Genomic DNA, 25,239 nt, shown 5'->3' on the forward strand with positions numbered 1-25,239 from the left:
ATTCAAAAGGGCTTTTTAGTCAGATATTCTTTCAAAATTAGAGCATCTCCTTTTCAACTGGCCATGGAAAAGGGTAATTGGACATGGTGGCTTTAGCTATAATGCAACTGGACTGGTTTTCTACCTCCTGTGTGGCCACCAGTGACAGGACACTAAGGAACAGGAGGGACCAGCCTGGGGTTTGAAGGAGAGGTAAGAGTGGTGTACTATCACCCTATTCCTAGGCTCCAGGGACAGCTTAGCTCATGGGGATAGAAAAACTCTGAACAAAAGGGGGATTTGCAGATCTGGCTCTGTGCCCTTGAGAAAGCTCTTTTCTACCAGCACTGTTAGCTCCCAGGCTGCCTGGCTTATTGCAGGTTCTTCCGGTAGCTAACCATTGTCACCAGCTCTCAAATGTTCCCTTGCAGAGTGGCATAATTGGGAAGACCAATTGTCCATTAGCACCCTGAGGCCCTCACTTAAGCCTGATGGGACCTAAACCTGCCCTCTGACCCCAAAATAAACAAACCAGAAAACAAACTAATAGTGTCTCCTAAACCTGGGCATAAGCCCTATTCCTGCACGTTTAAACATAATTGACCCATCCTTACACCACCTCAGGTGAGTACATCTAATCCTGTTGCTGTAGCAATAGGACCAGTCTACAGTATTTATCGAAGATCTCTTTTGCCTTTGGAATCACGGTTCTTGATTTCTCAGTCTTTGATCCTCGTTAACCTCTGACATCTGCTCTGTCTTTTGCAAATGGTTTGGATTCTCTTTTCACCTCTTGGCTTGGCACCTCCCTTGATGTTAAAGTCAGCCCCAGAGAACTTCCACCATATGCCCCCACCAGCCCCTCTGCCAAGGAAGAAGGCACACAGGCCGTGCGATGACCTCTGTGGAAGACAGAGGCTGGCAGTTCACCTGAAACCTGACAACTGGCATGCCCTTCTACTCGCCTTAGCCGGGTTAATAGGAAATAATGGAGAGATGGCAAAACAGGGACTTGGGACTCTCAATGCCCATCAAGTTGGTTTAACTCACTTGGTCATAAAGGGATACATTAAAAAAAAACAACATAACTGTCTGTCAGGCCAGATGAATTGAGTCAGCTCCACTGATCAGTTCTATTTGACTGACGCTGCTGCTAAGTCACTTCAGTCGTGTCCGACTCTGTGTGACCCCATAGACGGAAGCCCACCAGGCTCCCCCATCCCTGGGATTCTCCAGGCAAGAATACTGGAGTGGGTTGCCATTTCCTTCTCCAATGTGTGAAAGTGAAAAGTGAAAGTGAAGTCCCTCAGTCGTGTCCAACCCTTAGCGACCCCACGGACTGCAGCCTACCAGGCTCCTCCATCCATGGGATTTTCTAGGCAATAGTACTGGAGTGGCTTGCCATTGCCTTCTCTGATTTGACTGATGACCAGGCTTTTTTTCAGCTATGGCACATTGCCTCCCATGAAATATTGTCAGAAATGCTTAGCAAACATTATGTGTTCAGAAAAAGAAAGCTCAAACGACTTAAGTTGTAACACAGCTCCTGAGAGGTAGAAATTATCCCTAGGTTTTCTGACATCCACCCAGCTCAGCAAGTCACACTGTAAAGTTTAAAAGACCTTGAGACGTTTGAGCCCTACCCCTAGGAACTAGAGACCTTCACATCTTGTCATTCTGTGTTGGATAGAGGCACTTCTGAGGTTTTACCTTCTAAAGATAATGGAAGTGCTGACTTTTTAGAAGGAGACAAGACAGAAAGCGTGCTGGTTCTTACAAAGGACAATATATATTTATTTCCTCATTCAGGAAATATGTATTGAGCAATGACCATGGGCTGGGCACAGGGCTAAGCACTGGGGACACAGTAACAAAGAAATAAGGTAGACATTGTCTTTGGTTTCATGGGTCTTAAAGACTAAAAAGGATCGTATTGATCTAAAATTATGCTTCTGCCATAAAACTGTTATGATTTCATTTATTCACACAATCAATAAATATTTATTGACAGCATACTACATATCATGTTTTGTGTTAAGAGAAGGAAATAAAATGGTGAGCAAAGCCAGATATGATTCCTGCCTTCATGGAGCTTACAGTCTAATGAGGAAGATACTAAATAATTACATGCACACAGGGAGCTATTCAGTTCAGTTCAGTTGCTCAATTGTGTCTGACTCTTTGTGAACCCATGAACTGCAGCACGCCAGGCCTCCCAGTCCATCACCAACTCCCGGAGTTCACAAACTCATGTCCATCAAGTCGGTGATGCCATCCAACCATCTCATCCTCTGTTATCCCCTTCTCCTCCAGCCCTCAATCTTTCCCAGCATCAGGGTCTTCTCAAATGAGTCAGCTCTTCGGATCAGGTGGCCAACGTATTGGAGTTTCAGCTTCAACATCAGTCTTTCCAATAAACATCCAGGACTGATCTCCTTTAGGATGGACTGGTTGGATCTCCTTGCAGTCCAAGGGACGCTCAAGAGTCTTCTCCAACACCACAGTTCAAAAGCATCAATTCTTCGGCACTCAACTTTCCTTATAGTCCAACTCTCACATCCATACATGACCACTGGAAAAACCATAGCCTTGGCTAGACGGACCTTGGTTGGCAAAGTAATGTCTCTGCTTTTTAATATGCTTTCTAGGTTGGTCATAACTTTCCTTCCAAGGAGTAAGTGTCTTTTAATTTCCTGGCTGCAATCACCATCTGCAGTGATTTTGGAACCCAGAAAAATAAAGTCAGCCACTGTTTCCACTGTTTCCCCATCTATTTCCCATGAAGTGATGGGACTGGATGCCATGATCTTTGTTTTCTGAATGTTGAGCTTCAAACCAACTTTTTCACTCTCTTCTTTCACTTTCATCAAGATGCTCTTTAGTTCTTCACTTTCTGCCATAAGGGTGGTGTTATCTGCATATCTGAGGTTATTGATATTTCTCCCGGCAATCTTGATTTCAGCTTGTGCTTCTTCCAGCCCGGCGTTTCTCATGATGTACTCTGGATAGAAATTAAATAAGCAGGGTGACAATATACAACCTTGACGTATTCCTTTTCCTATTTGGAACCAGTCTGTTGTTCCATGTCCAATTCTAACTGTTGCATCCTGACGTGCATACAGGTTTCTCAAGAGGCAGGTCAGGTGGTCTGGAATTTCCATCTCTTTCAGAATTTTCAAAAGTTTATTGTGATCCACACAGTCAAAGGCTTTGGCATAGTCAATAAAGCAGATGTTTTTCTGGAACTCTCTTGCATTTTCAATGATCCAGCAGATGTTGGCAATTTGATCTCTGGTTCCTCTGCCTTTTCTAAAACCAGCTTGAACATCTGGAAGTTCATGGTTCACATATTGCTGAAGCCTGGCTTGGAGAATTTTGAGCATGACTTTACTAGCGTGTGAGATGAGTGTAATTGTGCGGTAGTTTGAGCATTCTTTGGCATTCCCTTTCTTTGGGATTGGAATGACCTTTTCTGGTCCTGTGGCCACTGCTGAGTTTTCCAAATTTGCTGACATATTGAGTACAGCACTTTCACAGCATCATCATTTAGGATTTGAAAGAGCTCAACTGGAATTCCATCACCTCCACTAGCTTTGTTCATAGTGATGCTTTGTAAGGCCCACTTGATTTCACATTCCAGGATGTCTGGCTCTAGGTGAGTGATCACACCATCGTCATTATCTGGGTCATGAAGATCTTTTTTGTATAGTTCTTCTGTGTATTCTTACCACCTGTTCGTAATATCTTCTGCTTCTGGTAGGTCCATACCATTTCTGTCCTTTATCGAGCCCATCTTTGCATGAAATGCTCCCTTGGTATCTCTAAGTTTCTTGAAGAGATCTCTAGTCTTTCCCATTCTATTGTTTTCCTCTATTTCTTTGCATTGATCGCTGAGGAAGGTTTTCTTATCTCTCCTTTCTATTCTTTGGAACTCTGCATTCAGATGCTTATATCTTTCCTTTTCGCTTCTCTTTTTTTCACAGATATTTGTAAGGCTTCCTCAGACAACCATTTTGCCTTTTTGCATTTCTTTTTCTTGGTGATGGTCTTTCTTGATCCCTGTCTCCTGTACAATGTCACAAATCTCCATCCATAAGTTCATCAGGCACTCTATAGATCTAGTCCCTTAAATCTGTTTCTCACTTCCACTGTATAATCATAAGGGATTTGATTTAGGTCATACCTGAATGGTCTAGTGGTTTTCCCCACTTATTTCAATTTAAGTCTGAATTTGGCAATAAGGAGTTCATGATCTGAGATGTGAGATCTTACAATTAGGGGAAAATGGATTCATTTGATTAGGAGGTTCTTGCTTGAGGAAGTTCCACGTAAGCTAAGACTTGAAGGATGAACAGGAGTTAAAACTAGGCAATGAGGGGAGGGAAGAACATTCTTGACAACTCAGCATGTGAGAAGATCCTCTTGCGGAAGGAAAGATGGTGAGCAGGAAGGACTTTGAAAGGTCAGTGTGGCTGGAGAATTGGGAATAAGGAGTGCCCTGGTCTCAAGTGGGCCTAAGCAGTAGGCAGGAGCAGACCAGTCGGATAGTGCAACTTCCCAGTTGGTCTCTAGGGTACTGCAGCAACTCCATGCTGGAGATGTGGAGCTTTGAAGCAGACAGGCTCCTTGCAGCAGCATGAAGGAAGAAGACTAGATGCTCACTAGGATCTATTCTAAAACCAAGGCTCATCCCCGCCACAGGGCAACATGGAGGGAGGAATATCTTTTCTAAACCTTCCTTTCCAGCGTGCCATAAGCAATAGGCTGTTTTGGGAGCCCACTAAATTAGATTTAAGTCCTTCATCTGATACCTGTAAGTTCTTCAGCTATTAAGTGGGAATAAAAATACTTTCTTTTCAGGATTCTTGTGAGAACCAAATGAGATAGTGTATTAAAGCACTTAACACAATGCTTGGCTCATGGCAGGTATTCAAGAAATAACAGCTATGGTTTTTCTTAGTCTGTTAAATGGAGACAGTGGCTACCTCACATGGTTATGATGATCTGTGATTAGATCATAGTAGGTGGAAGAACGAGGCTAGGCCTCCTCTGTGCAGTCCTATTTCTAGTCTGAGGAGCCAGGAGCCTACTATTTTTCACAGCCTTTCTAATGCTCCCTGGCAAGCTGGGCCATTGCCTTCATGATGCATAAATGATGACCCTCGTGCGGTCTTTTAAAAGCAGTCTCTTTTCTCATGTTTCCAAGTTTATGGTTATCTTTCTATTTATTAATCTGCGTCCCAATACCAGGCAGGGAAGCCCTGCCTAAGAAGGCACACCCAGTCGGCTGTGGGCGCTGCCGCTGAGCCGCATGCAATCTGCCCGAAGAACCTGAGACGCGGCGCCGCGGGACCGGCCAATCAGAAGAAGTTTGGCCCTCTGCAGTTTCCGTCCGCTCACTAGGAGGCGCTGCGGCCGCCGCGGCGGCTCCCAGAGCTGTCGCGGGCCGGGGCGGTTGGACTGGCTGCAGATTCTCGTGGCCATGGAGTGGGCTTCGGAGTCGGGGGCCGTGAGGCGGCACCGCACCGGAGGGGAGCGCCGGGGTGGCCCGGCGGCCGCGCAGCAGCCGCAGAGGGAAGCCCTGGCGCAGGAGCCCCTGGCGGACGCGTGCGGCGGCGGCGCAAGGACGCGGAAGCGGAGCGGGGAGGGGAGCGGCGGCGGCGCGGGGACCGCACTGTCCGAGGCGCGCGCCGCGCTGGGGCTGGCGCTCTACCTGCTCGCCCTGCGGGCGCTCGTGCAGCTCTCGCTGCAGCGACTCGTGCTACGCGGGGCCGCTGTTGGCCACCAGGGAGAGTTCGACGCGCACCAAGCCAGGTACTGCCCCTCTCACCAGGCCGATGCTTTCCTTTTCAGCCCGGGGCACCTCAGCTGAGTGTAACTGCCCCCGCGGGGCCGCCCGGGCTCGCCGGCCCAGCCCGGCTGCACGTGGGGTGGAGTGAGGGTGGCCTCGCGCGTCCCCCTTCTAGAGGTACAATTTAAGGGACGCGGGGCTCGCATCGTCCCCTCTTTAAGCTCGTGTTGCTGGTGGTCAGGGCAATTACGTCGGCTTTTCCACCCACTTTCTGGTTGTTAGTTGTCCCCCATCTCTCAGAGCAACACACTTTTAACTCGCCTTCCTGCTATACAAACGAAAAGCTGTGAAATTTGTGAACTCAGGTTTTCGGGGAGAGTTCGGAAGGGAATAATGTAGTGATCTAAGTTTTTGAGGGTACAGGTCTCAAATCTGAGCACTATGGAGGCTTTCTCTGGAACACTGCACATTCACAATTTTACAGTTTCAGAAGTTCTGACATTCCTGGAGCTTGTCCTTGGTGTGTCAGGTTTGTTTGTTCATTGGTTTCTTTTAAGTATGCCAGAAAACGTGAATTGTCAGAGGTTTTGTAAAAACCTACGTGTAAAAACCAAAATTCATAAAATCATATGCTTGCAGAGTTTTCAACAACTACTGTGTTTCAAAAAACTTTTAAGTACAAAGCACTGGAATCTTATTTGTTTAAAGGCTTCCTGAAACACACCTCCGCCCCCTTTTTTGCCCATTTGGAATGCAGTGAAAAGACAAAAAAATTTTTTGTTTGTTTTAGGGGTAGGTTGGTTTAGCCTGAATTGAAGTTACTAGGCCCTGTGTGCACACTGGGAGGGCTGAGTCCATTCTTCAAAATCAAAAGTTTTTCTTTGCTTATTTAACCTCTTGACTAAATTGTCTTTGCTCATTGGTTTCTGCTGCTTAGAGTCAGTAACCCAGAGTCAGTAACCCTCCAGAGTATGACAAAATAAAGTTGCATGCTGTCCCATCTAGCCATCAGCAGTTACGCATTTTGAATAAACTCCCTGGTCCTTGTATTGATTCTGTATGGGTGTTGGGCGTGGTGTGGGTGGAGAAAACTGAAGGGATGAATTCATGGAAGGCAAAAAAAATGATGGCACTTGGCCAGTGATTTTCACATGTTACCTGAAATACTAAAGGCAGCCTATTTTGTGTGAGAAGAACTTGTTTATGTCAAGTAACTTGTCTTTTGGGGAGGGGGAGTGTGTAGGGGAAGTTGCTCTAAAGTGTTAGTTTTAAGCCAGCATGCCCTGTCATCATGCTTCTTTTCGTTGCTTCCAGGGATTATCTTGAACATATAACATCCATTGGCCCCAGGACTACAGGAAGTCCAGAAAATGAAATTCTGACAGTACGTTACCTTTTGGAACAGATTAAACTGATTGAAGTTCAAAGCAACAGCCTTCACAAGATTTCAGTAGATGTACAACGGCCCACAGGCTCCTTTAGCATTGACTTCTTGGGAGGGTTTACAAGCTACTATGACAACATTACCAATGTTGTGGTAAAGCTGGAACCCAGAGATGGAGCCCAGCATGCTGTCCTGGCTAACTGTCATTTTGACTCAGTGGCAGACTCACCAGGTATGTGCCTGTTTTTTGGTCATTTTGAGGTCCTCATAGCCCTGAAAGTTTGTTAACTCCAAACTGCTTGAGTAATTGTGGGACACCATTTTCTGAAACAAACCCTTTTTTCATTGTGGTGGAAGGCAGGATAATTAGAATAGTATCATTTTGTTTATGATTCTACCTTTTAGTATTCTCTCAGGTGCTTTATTTACTTAATTTTTAAACATTAGTGCCAGCAGCCCAGCTACAGGGCATTGAGTGTTTCTACCAGACTGAAATAGCCTTATCAGCGTTACCAGTGTGTGTTCTTGAGTCCTGGAGTTAGGTTCTGCCCCTTCAAGTGTTTACTCAGCCAGGTGTTGTGCTAGGCTCTGGGGATATGGGATAAAGGAACAGTCTTGGTCTTCGTGGGACGTGTAATTGGAGACTCATTCTCCCAGCAGTTTCTTTCGACCTGTTAAGTGAAAATTTTGATCCATTGGGGATGCCAGACTGTTAGAGCACATTAATTATTAATCCATAAATCTTGCCCTGAAAATAGTTTATTAAAATAGAGTACTTGATGTTTAGGACAGGGCCTGAAACAATAAATATTTGTTGAATGAATATCTCCTAAATTCAACTTCAATTTTTTAAAGTATGATTCCTCAGAAAAAGGTTTTCAGTTGCTAGGGAATGTACATAGGGAAAAAGAGCATTTTACAGTGAGATGGCATCTGGTTCACACACACACACAGTCTCAAAGTTAAAAGATCATTTATTTCATTTGGTTCTTGAAAGATGGCTCTTTTTATTGATAACTACATGTACTTCCTGCTCGATAGTAATGAGGTAATTATTAGTTTGTTTCACTTTGATTAAATTACAGTCCAGTAATCACTACTAAGACCAGTGGAGCTAACAGGTAGTTTCTTCTCAAGCAGGAATGAGGTCTTGAATTTAATAGCAGCAAAACGAACACTTTAGCTGGCTGCAAAGCAGTCCATCAATGTGCAGAGAAAAGAAGGGGAAACTGACACTGAACGCCTGCCACACACATACTGGACACTCTGCATTACGCTGTCATCCTCACAGCACATCTCTGAGTGGTTGTCATTAATTTGCCCTCCAGTCCAGGAAGGAGAAAAGGGGCAGAGCTAGAATTTACATCCAAGTCTCTCTTACTCCCAAACCTACACTAATCTCTGTAGCACCTTGCCTCCCAGCATGTAAACGCAGGAATGCTGTTTCCTGGGTTATTACTGTGCCTATTTAGTTTGATTATTTAAACTTTTCATTATGGAAAATTTCAAGTGTATACAAAAAGAATAGTTTAATGAACCTGAGTGTCTGTCACCCAGCTTCAACAGTTCAATCTTGTTTTTCTGTACTCCCCTCACCCCCTCCCCTTGACTATTTTGAAGCAGATCTCAGGTGTATCAGTTCCTCTGTAGATATTTTGGGCTGTATCATTGAAAGATAAGAATTCTTTTTCTGATATGCTCATAATACCATGAATTATCTCACTGAAAAACTTAGTAGTAATTCCTTAATACCAGCAAATTGGAGTAGGAAATGGCAACCAACTCCCATAGTGTTGCCTGGAAAATCCCATGGACAGAGGAGCCTGGCAGGGTTACAGTCCATGGGGTCACACAGAGCCAGACATGACTGAGCATGCTAACAATATCAGCTAATATCCAGTTAGTTCCTTTAATTACCTCTTATGGTACTTTTAAAGGTGTCTAAGTACAAAAGTCACCTGTATAGTCACCTTTAATTAATATCTTAAAGTTTCTGAATCAAGAGGTTAAGTGATTTGATAAGGTCCTCTGTTTTATCAGTTCTTAGACCAGGGATATTATTAATACTTTGGTCATTAACCCCCTTTCCTGTTGCTTATTAGGTGTCTTCTTTATATTTTTCCATCACACGATCCCCTTGGAGAAACTTTTAAAATAATGCTACACAATAGCAAATTGATCCCTCTAAATGTGGAGTAATCTGCAGCTTTCATGATTTTGGCAGAAAAACTAGCAGGAAAGGAGTGGGTGGCAGTTGGAGAAGACATAGGAAACCAGAAGTGAAGATCCTACAGAGGGTGTGGAATAAGGATAAATTAAGTTGCTTTTGGTGATGAGAATGCCAGTTTTCATTATTGCTTTAGGTACCCTCTAGTTGATTAGTTAACAAATACTAATTGAGCAACTGCTGTGGGACCAGGCACAGTTGGAGTTACTGAGAGTAAGTCGGCGAGCAGACCGAAGATCCCTGTCCTCCTGGAGGTCACTGCTGGTGGGTGCAGTTATTACCTGATGATGGCAGAGCTGTGCCACTGCAGCTGTTGTGATGCTGCCTTGGTGGGAAAACTCCATTTCTTGCCATGATGGTTTGTGCTGTAAAGGTTTTAAAATCTGAGAAGCAAATCTGTTTTTCTGATTTAAAGGTGCCAGCGATGATGCAGTTAGCTGTTCAGTGATGCTGGAAGTCCTTCGTGTCTTGTCAACATCTTCAGAAGCCTTATATCATGCAGTCATATTTCTCTTTAATGGTGCTGAGGAGAACGTCTTGCAAGTGAGCTTTCACTATTTTAAAGTCTCGGCTTGAGCAATAGTGACAATAAGAAGAATAATAATAGCTAACACATGGGTTTTGATGGAGTAGTATAAAATGACATGCAAAAGAAATACTGTACTAGGCAGTACTTTAAAAAAAATCGATGGCCACTTATGTATGCACGTGTAATTTTGAAAACTCAACTTGGGACAGATCATCTTGTCAGTGTTTAATTCATTAAAGGGCTCTCTGATGGCATAATTATTTGCCTCAGGTTTTCTCCAGTTTCAGAGATGCTTTGAGGCAGGCACACGTCATGAGTGCCCAACCATAGGAATAGTGCCTTCTTTTGTTTTGCGTTTTCTTTTGCACAGGCTCACACTTACTAAAGATGCTATTTGGCTTCACTCATGGAAATGAGGCCGCCTTCTGTGATGAGTGACTTCCCACTGAGTAAACTTGCACACGGCCTGCCGTTAGGCAGAGGGAGAGAAACTGAGGATGTTTTTAGATCCTGCCTTTGAAAAAAATGATAGTTCCATTTTTTTTCTTTTTCTCTGCCTCATCAGCATAGACGTTATATCTTTTAAAAAAACAAAATAAAGACGTCAGTAATATTAGATTGTTTAACCAATATTTGTTTTCTTCTCATTCAGGCCAGTCATGGTTTTATTACCCAGCACCCCTGGGCCAGCTTGATCCGTGCGTTTATTAACTTGGAGGCAGCAGGTGTAGGAGGGAAAGAACTTGTATTCCAAACAGGTACGTGAGGCTGTGCATTGTATATTGTAATGCAGTTTTTGTTTTTATAAAAGTGGAAACTTTCTGAATGTAAATAATCTCATGAAATGAACATTCTTTTTAAAGCATGAGATAGTTTTAGCTTGTCTTGTTAAAGTTTTCAACAAAATAACATTTAATGTCATAAAAATCCAGTAAATCATATTAGAGTTCAGAGCTCAGATTTGTTTAGTTAGGAGATACTGAAATCTGCTGTTGGTAGTTTCATGCTATTATTTTTCTGCTCTGTTAGAAATGTGTGTAATGCATTTTAGCCAGAGATGTTGCATTTGTTAGAAACTTAATAATGAACAGTGTCTTTAGGCATGAGGTGGGCTAGGGGAAGTGAGTGAGGTGATAAGGGAACTTTTTAAATATTTTTAGCACCTTTCACAGACATGGTGTTATTTGAGTTATAAAGATATGCTAAGTGTGTCTTCATAACCTAAACAGTACACATTTTAATATTCTCCATCCAACTTATTTTAGATTTTTTCCACTCCAATGTATATTTTAACTTCAGTTAAACCTTTGAGGATCTCAAAGTTACGTGGTCAGAAGCAGGGTTCTCCCTTCTTTTCAACTCATAGCTTTCTGCTTATTCTTCGTCTGAATAGTGAGAAGAAGCTGGTATGTAATATCTGGGGAGTGGTAAGTGGATGACTCACTATTATCCATTTCCCTCTAATTCTTGGATATTGGTCAGGATAGGAGAAACACTTGATATAATAACCACCAGATCAAAAAGCAGCAGGAGAACACTCTGTAAGCAGAGAGGACACTGTGTCTTTCTTTTCTCTGAAAATATCTGGACCACACATGAGCAGGAGTGTGTCTTTTTATATTTTCTCTCCTGGAAGTATACTATAAGTACCTTCATATCCATGCTTTATTTATTTTTGGCTGTGGTGGGCCTTCATTGATGCATGCAGGCGAGCAGGGGCTACTCTTCATTGCTGTGCACGGGCTTCTCATTGTTTTGGCTTCTCACTGCAGAGCACAGGCCCTAGGCGAATGGGTTTTAGTAGTTGCAGCATGCAGGCTGCGCAGTTGTGGCTCATGGGCTTAGTTGCACCACGGCATGTGAAATCTTCCCACACCAAGGATCAAAGCCGTGTCCCCTGTATTGGCAGGTGGATTCTTATCTACTGTGCCACCAGGGAAGTGCCACACACATTCTTTTTCATTTGTTATCACAGGAGCCTGACCCTGAACTTCTGTAACCCAGAGAAGAACCAATTTTAAGGTTTAGCCTTTGCTTTTCCTGAATTTTTTCTGTCCATATGTATTAATGCATGCATACATATTCTGTGTGTATATATTAATATATCTTTCATACATATAATCCAGAGAAGTTAAAACACATTTACCTAACTCCTGGGTATATATCCAAAAAAACCCCCCCAAAACCCCCATTAATTCAAACATACATTCAATGCAGTGTTTCTAGCAGCATTATTTACAATTGCCAAGATATGGAAGCAACCTGTGTCATCAACAGATGAATGGATAAGAGTGTGTGTGTGTGTGTAACAGTGAAATAAAGCAACCTGTGTCATCAACAGATGAATGGATAAGAGTGTGTGTGTGTGTGTAACAGTGAAATACTGTTGGGCCATACAGAAGAATGAAATTTTGCCATTTGCAGCAATGTGGATGGACTTGGAGGATATTATGCAAAGTGAAATAAGACAAAGGCAGATACTGTATGATATCACTTATATGTGAAATCTAAAAAATACAACAAACTAGTGAATATAACAAAAAAGGAGCAGACTCACAGAACAAAACTAGCAGTTACCAGTGGTGGGGGAGGGGCACTACAGAGGTGAGGCCTGTTGAGTGTAGGACAGGCTCAGGGATGCTTTGTACAACATGGGGAATATTGCCCATACTTTCCAGTAACTTAGATGCAGTAACCTTTAAAAATTGTGTTCAACAATTAAAAAAAAAAGAAACACATTAACCTAGGGTTAGCGAGGGCAAGACACACATCATTTATTTCTTTACATTTATTGAGTACTCACTTTACCGGTTTAATTTATAGTTCATGCTCTTTTTACTAAATACAGGCAATGAAGCTCAAGAATTCTACAGTTTACATTTTAGATATATTGGCATTATTATGTTAATAATGGTCACCAATGGGTGGTGGGCATTGCTGATGGAGCTGTGGTGTGAGTGACTAGAGGGGAGGATGGGGCAGACTGTGAAAAGCCATTTTGAATTCTCCATTGCTTCATAAACTTAAAACCAGAATTGCCATTGCAGTTTTACTTATACTCTTTATAGTTTTCTGTACTGTTTACATTTTTGCATTTCATATGGGCTTCCCTGGTAGCGCAGCTGGTAAAGAATCCGCTTGCTATGTAGGAAATCCTGGGTTGGGAAGTTTTCCTGGAGAAGGGATAGGCTACCCACTTCAATATTCTTGCCTGGGAAATCCCATGGAGGGAGAGGCCTGGTAGGCTACAGTCCATGGGGTCACAAAGAGTTGGACACGACTGAGTGACTTCACTCACTCACTCACCCACTCCAGCATCCTTGGGCTTCCCTGGTGATTCAGATTATAAAGAATTCACCTGCAATGTGAGAGACCTGGGTTTGATCCCTGGGTTGGGAAGATCCCTTGAAGAAGGGCATGGCAACCCACTCCAGTATTCTTGCCTGGAGAATCCCCATGGACAGAGGAGCCTAGTGGGATATAGCCCATGGGGTTGTGGAGAGTTGGATACAACTGAGTGACTAAGCACAGCACATGATTAATAATAAAACAAACACAGACTTGTTACTAGTTAGCAGTATATATGGCTTAGTGGATAAAGAATCTACCTACAGTTCAGGACACTCAGGAGACATGGGTTCAATCCCTGGGTTGGGAGGATTCCCTGTAATAGGAAATGGTACCCAGTCCAGTATTCTTGCTGAAAATCCAATGGACAGAGGAGCAATATATATACAGTTTACAGTGTTTTGCTTACTCTAGAATAAAATTCCTATATTTCACAATTAATTTTCTTTGTGAAGGGGCGTTCTACAAAAGATTTGTAAAGAATGTTTTTCCCTTTTCTTTGAGTCTTTGTATACTGTTTTCCCTCTAGATTTTGGTAGTTTATTCTTGTGACTAAATGCTATACCCCAAAGCTTTCTGGGCATTTTCTGATGGTCTAATCCCTTTCTCAGTATATCGCTCACTTCCAAATGTTCTTGCTACAAAACACTAGCTTTCTCATGGGCATTGCTTTCAGAAAGCTAGTTAGTGTTGCTTCCGTGTCTGAAGAGGCAGGAGGAGGCCTCCTGGGTCTGGAGTCCTGGGGAACACTGCCAGACCACTCCGTCCTCAGCTTCTGCAGCAGGCGCTTTTATCCTGAACAGTAGTGTTTGTCCTGCCTGGGAATGTTTCAGTTAAGACAGTTTGTACTCTCTAGTGTCCTGTTGTCACTTCAGAGAGACACTCATTTGGGGAGTTTTTAGTGACTAGAATAATCACGACTACTTAAAAGGGCCAGAATGCATGAAAGAATGGCATAATTTATTAGACTGATGATATATATCATGAGTCAAGGCTTAATTTAATAGTTTTGAAGGTGTTATAAAATTCATTGTTTAAAATTTTAAAGTGATTGAACCAGTAATACATGTTCCTTGTAAAGAAATTATATGCTACCAACCTTGAGAATAAGAAAGCCTATAAACAACGGGGTTAGTGAAATCTTTTTTTTTCTCTTGTGAAAAATATCCACGACCCTGTAATCTTACAACTCAGAGCAAACTATTGCTATAGTTTAGTCTCTATCCTTCTGGGATTTTTTTTTCTATTCATCTGTCTATCTATCTCTATATATAATATATACTATATGTAATCTTGAATTTGACTTGAACAAGTCTTTATTGAATTTGTTACGATGTGGCTTCTGTTTTATGTTTAATTTTTTGTCTGTGAGGTATGTGGGATCTTAGCACCCTGACCAGGGATCAACCTGCACCCCCTGCATTGGAAGGTGAAATCTTTACCACTGGACCACCAGGGAAGTCCCCAGTAGTTTTTAGGTATATTCACAGAGTTGTACAGTCATCACTACAATCAATTTCAGAATCTTTTCATCTCCCACCCTTTGGGGTGACAACCCCAAAGAGAAACCCCATACTCATGAGTGGTCTGGCTTCTTTCACTTCTTACAGCACTCTTTGATGTTCATGCATGCTGTAGTGTGTATTAGTACTTCTTCCTCTTTTAAAAATTATTACTGTTACTTTTTGGCCACACCACACGGCTTGCAGGGATCTTAGTTCCCCAACCAGGGATTGAACCTGCACCTTTGGCAACGAAAACGTGGGGTCCTGACCTCTGGACCACAAGGACATTCCTAAGTACTTCATTCTTTTTTATGGCTACATTATATTCCATGTAGGAATGTCCTGCATTTCATTGATCCACTCATCAGTTGATGGGCATTTGGATTGTTTCCACTTTTTATGCCATTATGAATAATGCTGCTGTGAGCATCTGTGTGTAGTTCTCTGTATGGACATGTATTTTTATTTCTTTTGAGTGGATTCCGAGGAATGGAATTACTGGGTTATATGACAAGTTTATGTTCTAACTTTTTGAGAAACTGTTAAACTAAGTTTTATTTTAGAAGAAATGTACATTCAAACAACAGTAAGAACTTTTTAATAATTAGTTTTGCAAAAGGTAAGTAGAATGATAATGCCCAATTCTGATGAATAGAGAGGAATAGGCATTTTTATACACTATTGCTAGAAATATAGATTGGTGCAGTTTTGGGGCAGTTTGGCCATATATATCACTTTAAAAAATGTGCAGATCCTTCTTCTAGCAGGTCCCCTTGTAGGAATTTATTCTGTAGAAATAGTTTCACATCGATGTATAGATCTAAGTCCTGCATAGTTTTTTTGATTTTTTTCATTTTTTATAAGAATGAAAGATTGAAAACACCGTTCATGTCCATGCATAAGAGACTGTTTATATTAATGGTGAGTTTGTTGACACTGAGATCTGCCTTCCCTTAGTATCACACATGTGTATAACTTTTGCTTTAAGAAAGATGGGGCTCATTCTTTAAGAAGAAATTAATGCACAAGAAACTGGGAGCATCATGGGATTTAGATGATGGTAGGAGAAAGACTATAAGGTGAAAATATTTCTCTTTGAGATAATTAAGATAAGAGCTTTCTGGGGGAGGCAGGGTAGGTGGTGGTAAAGAGCACAGGTTCTATAGTCTGCTGATCCAAGTTCAAATCTCAGCTGTAGCATTGCAACCTTGGACAAGTCACACAACTACTCCAGTCCCTCGTCTGTAAAATTGGGCTAGTATTGGTGTGTACCTTTTAGGACGAATAACCACTTGGTAAAAACCTCAAGTCTGTAATTTCTTGTGTAAGAGCTCCCTTTGCCTTTTTTATATCACAGAAACTATCTTAGCCTGGAGCTCATCTGCCTTCCCACCCCAGTCTCTCCAGTTTTCCCTTTTACACCATCACTGAACCTGTCTGTGACCTGCAGGCCTCCATGGACAATCAGTGAGAGCCTGGGGTAGGGCTGGAGCACTGCTGCACAGCCATGGCGTCTGTAGAGGGTCAAAGGCCAGGTAGCAGCTACTCAAAACCTTTTCCTATTGAGGGATCTTATGGTTTTCTCAAAGTTTATTATGGTACAGTGCATAAAATGAACTTAAACTTTTATCTTTAGGTGTCTCTTTCATCACTGACTGGTTGATTGGCTGTGTTGGGTCTCAGTTGTGGCAAACGGGATCTTCTGTTATTGTGCGTGGGCTTAGATGCTCCGTGGCATGTGGGATCTTAGTTCCCTGACCAGGGATTGAATCTGAGTCCCCTGAATTGGAAGGTGGATTCTTAACCACTGGACCATTAGGAAAGTCCCTATCTCATCTTTTATTCTAAGCTAAGAAAAGTGCACAGCTCTGAATGTTCAGCTTAATGAATTTTTATGGACTGAGTAAGTAATGTAACTAGAACCCAGATCAAGATTGAGAGTATTTTGGTTGCTTCCAGAAGCCTCTGCTGTGGTTCCTTCTCAGTCATTCCTTCCCCAGGATCACCCTATTTTAACTTGCATCTTGGTAGATTTAATCTTGCTTGTGTTTGAACTTTAAATTGACTCATACATAGTGTTTCTTTTGTGTGTGTCTTTTTTTTCTCCTCAGTATTATGTTTGTAAGATTTATCTGTGTTACATTTAGTTCATTCTTTTCCATTGCCAAATAATACTCCATTGACAAGGATATCCATTCTACTAGTGATGTTAGGTTGTTTCTAGGCTTTGGCTTTTATGAGTGGTCTTACGAACATTCTTAATGAATGTCTTTAGTATACATGTTTGTGTATGCACATTTCTTAGTGAAACTACTGAGTCATAAGGTGTGTGTAGTCTCAGCTTTAGTAGATAGTTTTGGTAAATAAATGCCATGCTGAGATGCAAAAATCCTAAAAAAAAAAATTAGCAAACTGAATCCAGCCATGTGTCAATATGTGTATTTATATGTATATGTGTATATACAAAAAAGAATGTTTCCAACCAGGTTGAGCTTATTTCAGGAATATAAGATTTTTCAACTTTCAGGTGTGCAACATAGTGACCAGTATTTGTATGTGTTGCAAAATGATCATCAGTAAGTCTAGTTAACATCCATTACCATCCAAAAACACTGCAGATGCTGATTGCAGCCATGAAATTAAAAGACGCTTACTCCTTGGAAGGAAAGTTATGACCAACCTTGATAGTATATTAAAAAGCAGAGACATTACTTCTCCAACCAAGTTCCGTCTAGTCAAGGCTATGGTTTTTCCCGTGGTCATGTATGGATGTGAGAGTTGGACTGTGAAGAAAGCTGAGCGCTGAAGAATTGATGCTTTTGAACTGTGGTGTTGGAGAAGACTCTTGAGAGTCTCTTGGACTGCAAGGAGATCCAACCAGTCCATTCTAAAGGAGATCAATCCTGGGTGTTCTTTGGAAGGACTGATGCTAAAGCTGAAACTGCAATACTTTGGCCACCTCATGCGACGGTTGACTCACTAGAAAAGACTCTGATGCTGGGAAAGGTTGGGGGCGGGAGGAGAAGGGGACGACAATGAGATGGCTGGATGGCATCACCGACTCTGTGGACATGAGTTTGAGTGAACTCCGGGAGTTGGTGATGGACAGGGAGGCCTGGCATGCTGTGATTCATGGGGTCGCGGAGAGTCGGACACGACTGAGCGACTGAACTGAACTGAACTGAACCATACAGATACAGATATTTTTTCTTACATTGAGGAGGTTTAAGATCTGTTTTCTTAGCAACTTTGTTAAAATTTAAAAAAAATTTAATTGGAAGATAATTGCTTGACAGTGTTGTGTTAGTTTCTGCTATACAACAACATGAATCAACTATAAGTATACATATACCCCCTCCATGTTCAGCCTACTTCCCATCCCCCACCCCCCCTCTGTCATTACACAGCACCGAGCTAAGCTTCCATGTTACACAGCAGCCTCCCACTAGCTGTTTTCCGTGTGGTAGTGTATATGTAAGTGCTACTCTCTCCCTTTATCCTATTCTCTCCTTCCCCTGCTGTGTCCACAAGTCTCTTAGCAACTTTCACGTATGCAATACAGTATTATTAAATTTAGTCCCCATGCTGTACACACATTATGTCCCCGCAACTTACTTATTTTATGACTGAAGTTTGTACCTTTTGACCACTTTCACCCATTTCCTCCATTCCCCTCCCCCCGTTTTGGCAACCACAGTCTGTTCTCTGTATCTGTGAAGTCCTTTTCTCAGGGGAGGGGTCAGGATTCCATGTGAGATCAAATGGTGTTTGTCTTTCTTTTTCTGACTTACTTCATTTAGGATGGGCTGAATGATATTGCAGTGTGTGTGTGGAAGAAAAAAATTTGCAACTACATGATAATGTGTGTGTGTGTGTGTAAACACACACACACATTTTCCTTACCCATGCGTCTGTTGATGGACGCAGGTTGTTTCCACGTCTTCAGTTCAGTTCAGTCGCTCAGTCATGTCCGACCCTTTGCAACCCCATGAATCACAGCACGCCAGGCCTCCCTGTCCATCACCAACTCCCAAAGTTCACTCAAACCCATGTCCACAGAGTCGGTGATGCCATCCAGCCATCTCATTCTCTGTCGTCCCTGTCTCCTCCCACCCCCAATCCCTCCCAGCATCAGAGTCTTTTCCAGTGAGTCAACTCGTTGCATGAGGTGGCCAAAGTATTGCAGTTTCAGCTTTAGCATCAGTCCTTCCAATTAACACCCAGGATCGATCTCCCTTAGAATGGACTGGTTGGATCTCCTTGTGGTACAAGGAACTCTCAAGAGTCTTCTCCAGCACCACAGTTCAAAAGCATCGATTCTTCGGCGATCAGCTTTCTTCACAGTCCAACTCTCACATCCATACATGACCACGGGAAAAACCATAGCCTTGACTAGATGGACCTTTGTTGGCAAAGTAACGTCTCTGCTTTTTAATATGCTATCTAGGTTGGTCATAACTTTCCTTCCAAGGAGTAAGCGTCTTTTAATTTCATGGCTGCAATCAGCATCCACAGTGATTTTGGGCTTAGCTATTGTAAATAATGCTCCAGTGCATATGGGGGTGCAGATATCTTTTTGAGTTTGTGTTTTTTTTGGATAAACGCCCAGAAGTAGAATCATATAGTTTTTAACTTTTTGAGAAACTTCTATACGGTTTTCCCTAATGGAAGCACCAATCTACTTTCCCACCAGCAGTGCACAAGGATTCCCATTCCTCCACATCCTTACAAACACTTATTTCTTATCTTTTTGATAACAGCGTGCTGACAGGTATGAAGTGATAGGTCACTGTGATTTTGATCTGCACATACCTGATGATTAGTGATGTTGAGCACCATTTAAGTACATCTTAGGCATCTGTTTGTTGAAAAAAAAAAACGGAGTCTGAAATGCAGTACTTGGATGCAATCTTAAAAATGACAGAATGATTTCTGTTCGTTTCCAAGGCAAACCATTCTATATTACAGTAATTCAACTCTATGCCCCAACCATTAATGCTGAAGAAGCCGAAGTTGAATGGTTCTATGAAGACCTACAAGACCTTTTAGAATTAACACCCAAAAAAGATGTCCTTTTCATTATAGGGGACTGGAATGCAAAAGTAGGAAGTAAAGAAACACCTGGAGTGACAGGCAAATTTGGCCTTGGAGCACGAAAAGAAGCAGGGCAAAGGCTAATAGAGTTTTGCCAAGAGAATGCACTAGTCATAGCAAACACCCTCTTCCAACAACACAAGAGAAGACTCTACAAATGGACATCACCAGATGGTCAACACCAAAATCAGATTGATTATTTTCTTTGCAGCCAAAGATGGAGAAGCTCTATACAGTTAGCAAAAACAAGACCAGGAGCTGACTGTGGCTCAGATCATGAACTCCTTATTGCCAAATTCAGACTTAAATTGAAGAAAGTAGGGAAAACCACTAGACCATTCAGATATGACCTAAATCAAATCCCTTATGATTATACAGTGGAAGTAAGAAATAGATTTAAGGGACTAGATCTGATAGATAGAGTGCCTGATGAACTCTGGACAGAGGTTCGTGACATTGTACAGGAGACAGGGACCAAGACCATTGCCATGGAAAAGAAATGCAAAAAAGCAAAATGGCTGTCTGAGGAGGCCTTACAAATAGCTGAGAAAAGAAGAGAAGCCAAAAGCAAAGGAGAAAAGGAAAGATATAAGCATCTGAATGCAGAGTTCCAAAGAATAACAAGGAGAAATAAGAAAGCCTTCCTCAGTGATCAATGCAAAGAAATAGAGGAAAACAACAGACTAGGAAAAACAAGAGATCTTTTCAAGAACATTAGAGATATCAAGGGAACATTTCATGCAAAGATGGGCTCGATAAAGGACAGAAATGGTATGGACCTAACAGAAGCAGAAGATATTAAGAAGAGGTGGCAAGAATACACAGAAGAACTGTACAAAAAAGATCTTCACGATGAAGATAATCACGATGGCGTGATCACTCACCTGGAACCAGACATCTTGGAATATGAAGTCAAGTGGGCCTTAGAGAGCATCACTACGAACAAAGCTAGTGGATGTGATGGAATTCCAGTTGAGCTATTTCAAGTCTTGAAAGATGATGCTGTGAAAGTGCTGCACTCAATATGCCAGCAAATTTGGAAAACTCAGCAATGGCCACAGGACTGGAAAAGGTCAGTTTTCATTCCAATCCCAAAGAAAGGCAATGCCAAAGAATGCTCAAACTACCGCACAGTTGCACTCATCTCACACACTAGTAAAGTCATGCTCAAAATTCTCCAGGCTAGGCTTCAGCAATATGTGAACTGTGAACTTCCAGATGTTCAAGCTGGTTTTAGAAAAGGTTTTTCTCTGGTTTTTGAACCAGAGATCAAATTGCCAACATCCGCTGGATCATGGAGAAAGCAAGAGAGTTCCAGAAAAACATCTATTTCTGCTTTATTGACTATGCCAAAGCCTTTGACTGTGTGGATCACAATAAACTGTGGAACATTCTGAAAGAGATGGGAATCCCAGACCACCTGACCTGCCTCTTGAGAAACCTGTATGCAGGTCAGGAAGCAACAGTTAGAACTGGACATGGAACAACAGACTGGTTCCAAATAGGAAAAGGAGTACGTCAAGGCTGTATATTGTCACCCTGCTTATTTAACTTATATGCAGAGTACATCATGAGGAACGCTGGGCTGGAGGAAGCATAAGCTGGGATCAAGATTGCTGGGAGAAATATCAATAACCTCAGATGTGCAGATAACACCACCCTTATGGCAGAAAGTGAAGAGGAACTCAAAGGCCTCTTGATGAAAGAGGAGAGTGAAAAGGTTGGCTTGAAGCTCAACATTCAGAAAACGAAGATCATAGCATCTGGTCCAATCACTTCATGGGAAGTAGATGGGGAAACAGTGGAAAGAGTGTCAGACTTTATTTTTGGGGCTCCAAAATCACTGCAGATGCTGATTTCAGCCATGAAATTAAAAGACGCTTACTCCTTGGAAGGAAGGTTATGACCAACCTAGATAGCATATTAAAAAGCAGAGACATTACTTTTCCAACAAAGGTCCGTCCAGTCAAGGCTATGGTTTTTCCAGTGGTCATGTATGGATGTTAGAGTTGGACTGTGAAGAAAGCTGAGCGCCGAAGAATTGATGCTTTTGAACTGTGGTGCTGGAGAAGATTCTTGAGAGTCCCTTGGACTGCAAGGAGATCCAACCAGTCCATTCTCAAGGGGATCAATCCTGGGTGTTCATTGGAAGGACTGATGCTAAAGCTGAAACTGCAATACTTTGGCCACCTCATGCGACGAGTTGACTCACTGGAAAAGAGTCTGATGCTGGGAGGGTTTGGGGGTGGGAGGAGACGGGGACGACAGAGAATGAGATGGCTGGATGGCATCACCAACTCGATGGACATGAGTTTGAGTGAACTCCGGGAGTTGGTGATGGACAGGGAGGCCTGGCGTGCTGTGATTCATGGGGTCGCAAAGAGTCAGACACGACTGAGCAACTGAACTGAACTAGGCATCTGTTTAGCATCGTTAGACAAGTGTCTATTCAAGTCCTGTGCCCATTTTTTAATCAGATTGTTTGGGATTTTTTATTTTGCTCTTACTCTGTATGAATTCTTTATATTTTACATATTAACCCTTTATCAGATATATGGTTTGCAAATATTTTCTCTCATTCAGTACACTGCCTTTTCATTTTGTTGATGATTTTCTTTGCTGTGCCGAGGCTTTTTAGTTTGATGTAGCCCTGCTTGTTTATTTTTTGCTTTTGTAAAATCCAAAACATCATCACCAAGACCAATGTCAAGGAGCTCACTACTTATGTTTTCTCCTTGGAATTGTATGATTTCAGTTTATGTATTCAATCTTTAACCCATTTTGATCTAATTTTGTGTATAGTATAATATAGTTGTTCATTTCCATTATTTTGTGTGTGGCAGTCCAGTTTTCCCAATACCAGTTGTTTCAAACACTGTTCCTTACCCACTGTATATTCTTGGCTCCTTGTTGTAAATTAATTGACCATATATGTATGGAGTTACTTCTGAATTCTCTGTTTCACTGACCTGTGTTTCTGTTTTTATGCCAATATCATACTGTTTTCATGACAAGAGCTTTGTCATACAGTTTGCAATCAAGAAGTGTGATGTCTCCAGCTTTATTCTTCTTGCTTAAAGTTGCTTTGGCTATTTGGGGTTTTTTATGGTTCCATACAAATTTTAGGATTGTTTGTTCTATTTCTGTGAGAAATGCCATTGACATTTTGGTAGGGATTGCACTGAATCTATAGATTACCTAGTGTAGCATGGATATTTATCAATATTAATTTTTTTAATCTGTGTTGTTATTCAGTTGCCAAGTTGTGTCTGACTCTTCGGGACCCCGTGGCCTGCAGCACACCAGTCTTCCCTGCCCCTCATTAGCTCCCAGAATTTGCCTAAGTTCATGTCCAGTGGATCAGTGATGGCATCCAACCCATCTCATCCTCTGTTGCCATCTTCTCTTTCTGCCTTCAGTCTTTCCCAGTATCAGGGACTTTTCCAGTGAGTTGGCTGTTTGCATCAGGTGGCCAAAGTATTGGAGCTTCAGCTTTAGCATCAGTCCTTCCAAAGAGTATTCAGGTTGATTTCCTTTAAGAGTGACTGGTTTGATCTCCTTGCTTTCCAAGGAACCCTCCAGAGTCTTTTCTAGCACCACAGTTGGAAAGCATCTAGTTTTCAGTGCTCTGCCCTCTTTATTGTCCAGTTCTCACAGCTGTACTTGACTACTGGAAAGACCGTAGCCTTGCCTATATGGACCCTTGTTGGTGAAGTGATGTTTTTGCTTTTTAACACGTTGTATACATTTGTATACAAATGTAAATACAACGTATTGTATCATAGCTTTCCAGCCAAGAAGCAATTTTCTTATAATTTCATTGCTGCAGTCACCATCCACAGTGATTTTAGATTCCAAGGAGAGGAAATATGTCACTGCTTCCACCTTGTCTCCTTCTGTTTGCCATGAAGTGATGGCACCAGATGCCATAATCTTAGTTTTATTAATAGAGTTTTAAGTCAGCTTTTTCACTCTCCTCGTTCACTCTTGTTAAGAGACTCTTTAGTTCCTCTTTGCTTTGTGCCATTAGAGTGTTATCATCTACATATCTGAGGTTGTTGATATTTCTCCTGCCAATCTTAATTTCAGCTTATAACTCATCCAGCCCAGCATTTTTCATGATGTGCTCTACATGTAACTTAAATAGGGTGACAATAAACAGCCTTAACATACTCCTTCTCAATCCTGAACCAGTCCATTGTTCCATATAAGGTTCTAACTATTGCTTCTTGACCTGCATACAGGTTTCTCAGGAAACAGGTAAGATGGTCTGGTATTCCCATCTCTTTAAGAATTTTCCAGTTTGTTATGATCCACACAGTCAAAGGCTTTAGCATAGTCAATAAAGCAGAAGTAGATGTTTTTATGGAATTCCCTTGCTTTCTCTAGATCCATCAAATTTGGCAGTTTGATCTCTGGTTCCTCTGCCTTTTCTAAACCCAGCTTGAACATCTGGAAGTTCTCGGTTCATGTAATGCTGAAGCCTCACTTGGAGGATTTTGAGCATAACCTTACTAGCATGGGAGATGAGTGCAGTTGTCCAGTGGTTTGAACATTCTTTAGTGATGCTCTTCTTGGGAATTGGGATGAGGATTGACCTTTTCTAGTCCTGTGGCCACCGCTGGGTTTTCCAAATTTGCTGACATATTGAGTGCAACACTTTAATAGCATCATCTTTTAGGATTTTAAATAGCTCTGCTGGAATTCCATCTCCTCCAAGCTTTATTGACAGCAGTGCTTCCTACGGCTCACTTGACTTCATATTCCAGAATGTCTGGCTCTAAATGACAGACTATACCAATGAGGTTATCTGGGTCATTAAGATCTTTTTTGTACAGTTCCTCTGTGTATTCTTTCCGGATATTTTCAATCTCTTCTGCTTCTATTAGGTCTTTACAGTTTCTGTCTATTGTGTCCATCTTTGGAAGAAATGTTACTTTGATATTTCCCATTTTCTTGATGAGGTCTCTAGTCTTACCCTTACTGTTGCTTTCCTCTATTTCTTTGTATTGTTCATTGAAGAAGGCCTTCCTGTCTCTCTTTGCTGTTCTCTGGAACTCTGCATTTAGTTAATTTACGAGCACACAGTCTCTTCGATTTATTTGTGTTATCTTCAGTTTCTCTCATCAGTGTCTTAAAGTTTTCAGTGTATGTGGCTTTCACCTCCTTGGTTAATTTGTTCCTTGGTATTTTATTCTTTTTAATACAATTGGAAATGGGATTGTTCTCTAAATTTCTTTTTCTGATAGCTCATTGGTGTATAGAAATACATCTGGTTTTGTGGAATGATTATATATCCTGGTTTTTTACTAATGGTATATGAAGATGGCTTAATATTTGAAAGTCACTCTGTGTAGTTCATCACATTACCATCTCAGTTGA

At 41.8% G+C, this 25,239-nt stretch overlaps 1 protein-coding gene across 4 annotated transcripts in view; it reads left to right on the forward strand.

The window, feature by feature from the left end:
* Positions 1 to 5,384: 5,384 nt before the first annotated feature.
* Positions 5,385 to 25,239, forward strand: part of ERMP1 (endoplasmic reticulum metallopeptidase 1) — a 72,160-nt gene continuing 52,305 nt past the window's right edge. For all 4 annotated transcript variants that reach the window (XR_008686241.2, XM_055428266.2, XM_055428268.2 and 1 more), the window contains exons 1-4: positions 5,385 to 5,793; positions 7,085 to 7,386; positions 9,797 to 9,924; positions 10,563 to 10,668. Coding sequence is in view for 3 of the 4 variants with exons in the window: in XM_055428266.2 (XP_055284241.2) it covers positions 5,462 to 5,793; positions 7,085 to 7,386; positions 9,797 to 9,924; positions 10,563 to 10,668 (868 nt within the window). In the remaining variant the exon portion in view is untranslated. The remainder of the gene's footprint in view (positions 5,794 to 7,084; positions 7,387 to 9,796; positions 9,925 to 10,562; positions 10,669 to 25,239) is intronic.

This window comes from Moschus berezovskii, chromosome 7 (genome assembly GCF_049115385.1).
Source record: "Moschus berezovskii isolate FMDL1 chromosome 7, NW_MosBer_1.0, whole genome shotgun sequence".
Lineage (NCBI taxonomy): Eukaryota > Metazoa > Chordata > Mammalia > Artiodactyla > Moschidae > Moschus > Moschus berezovskii.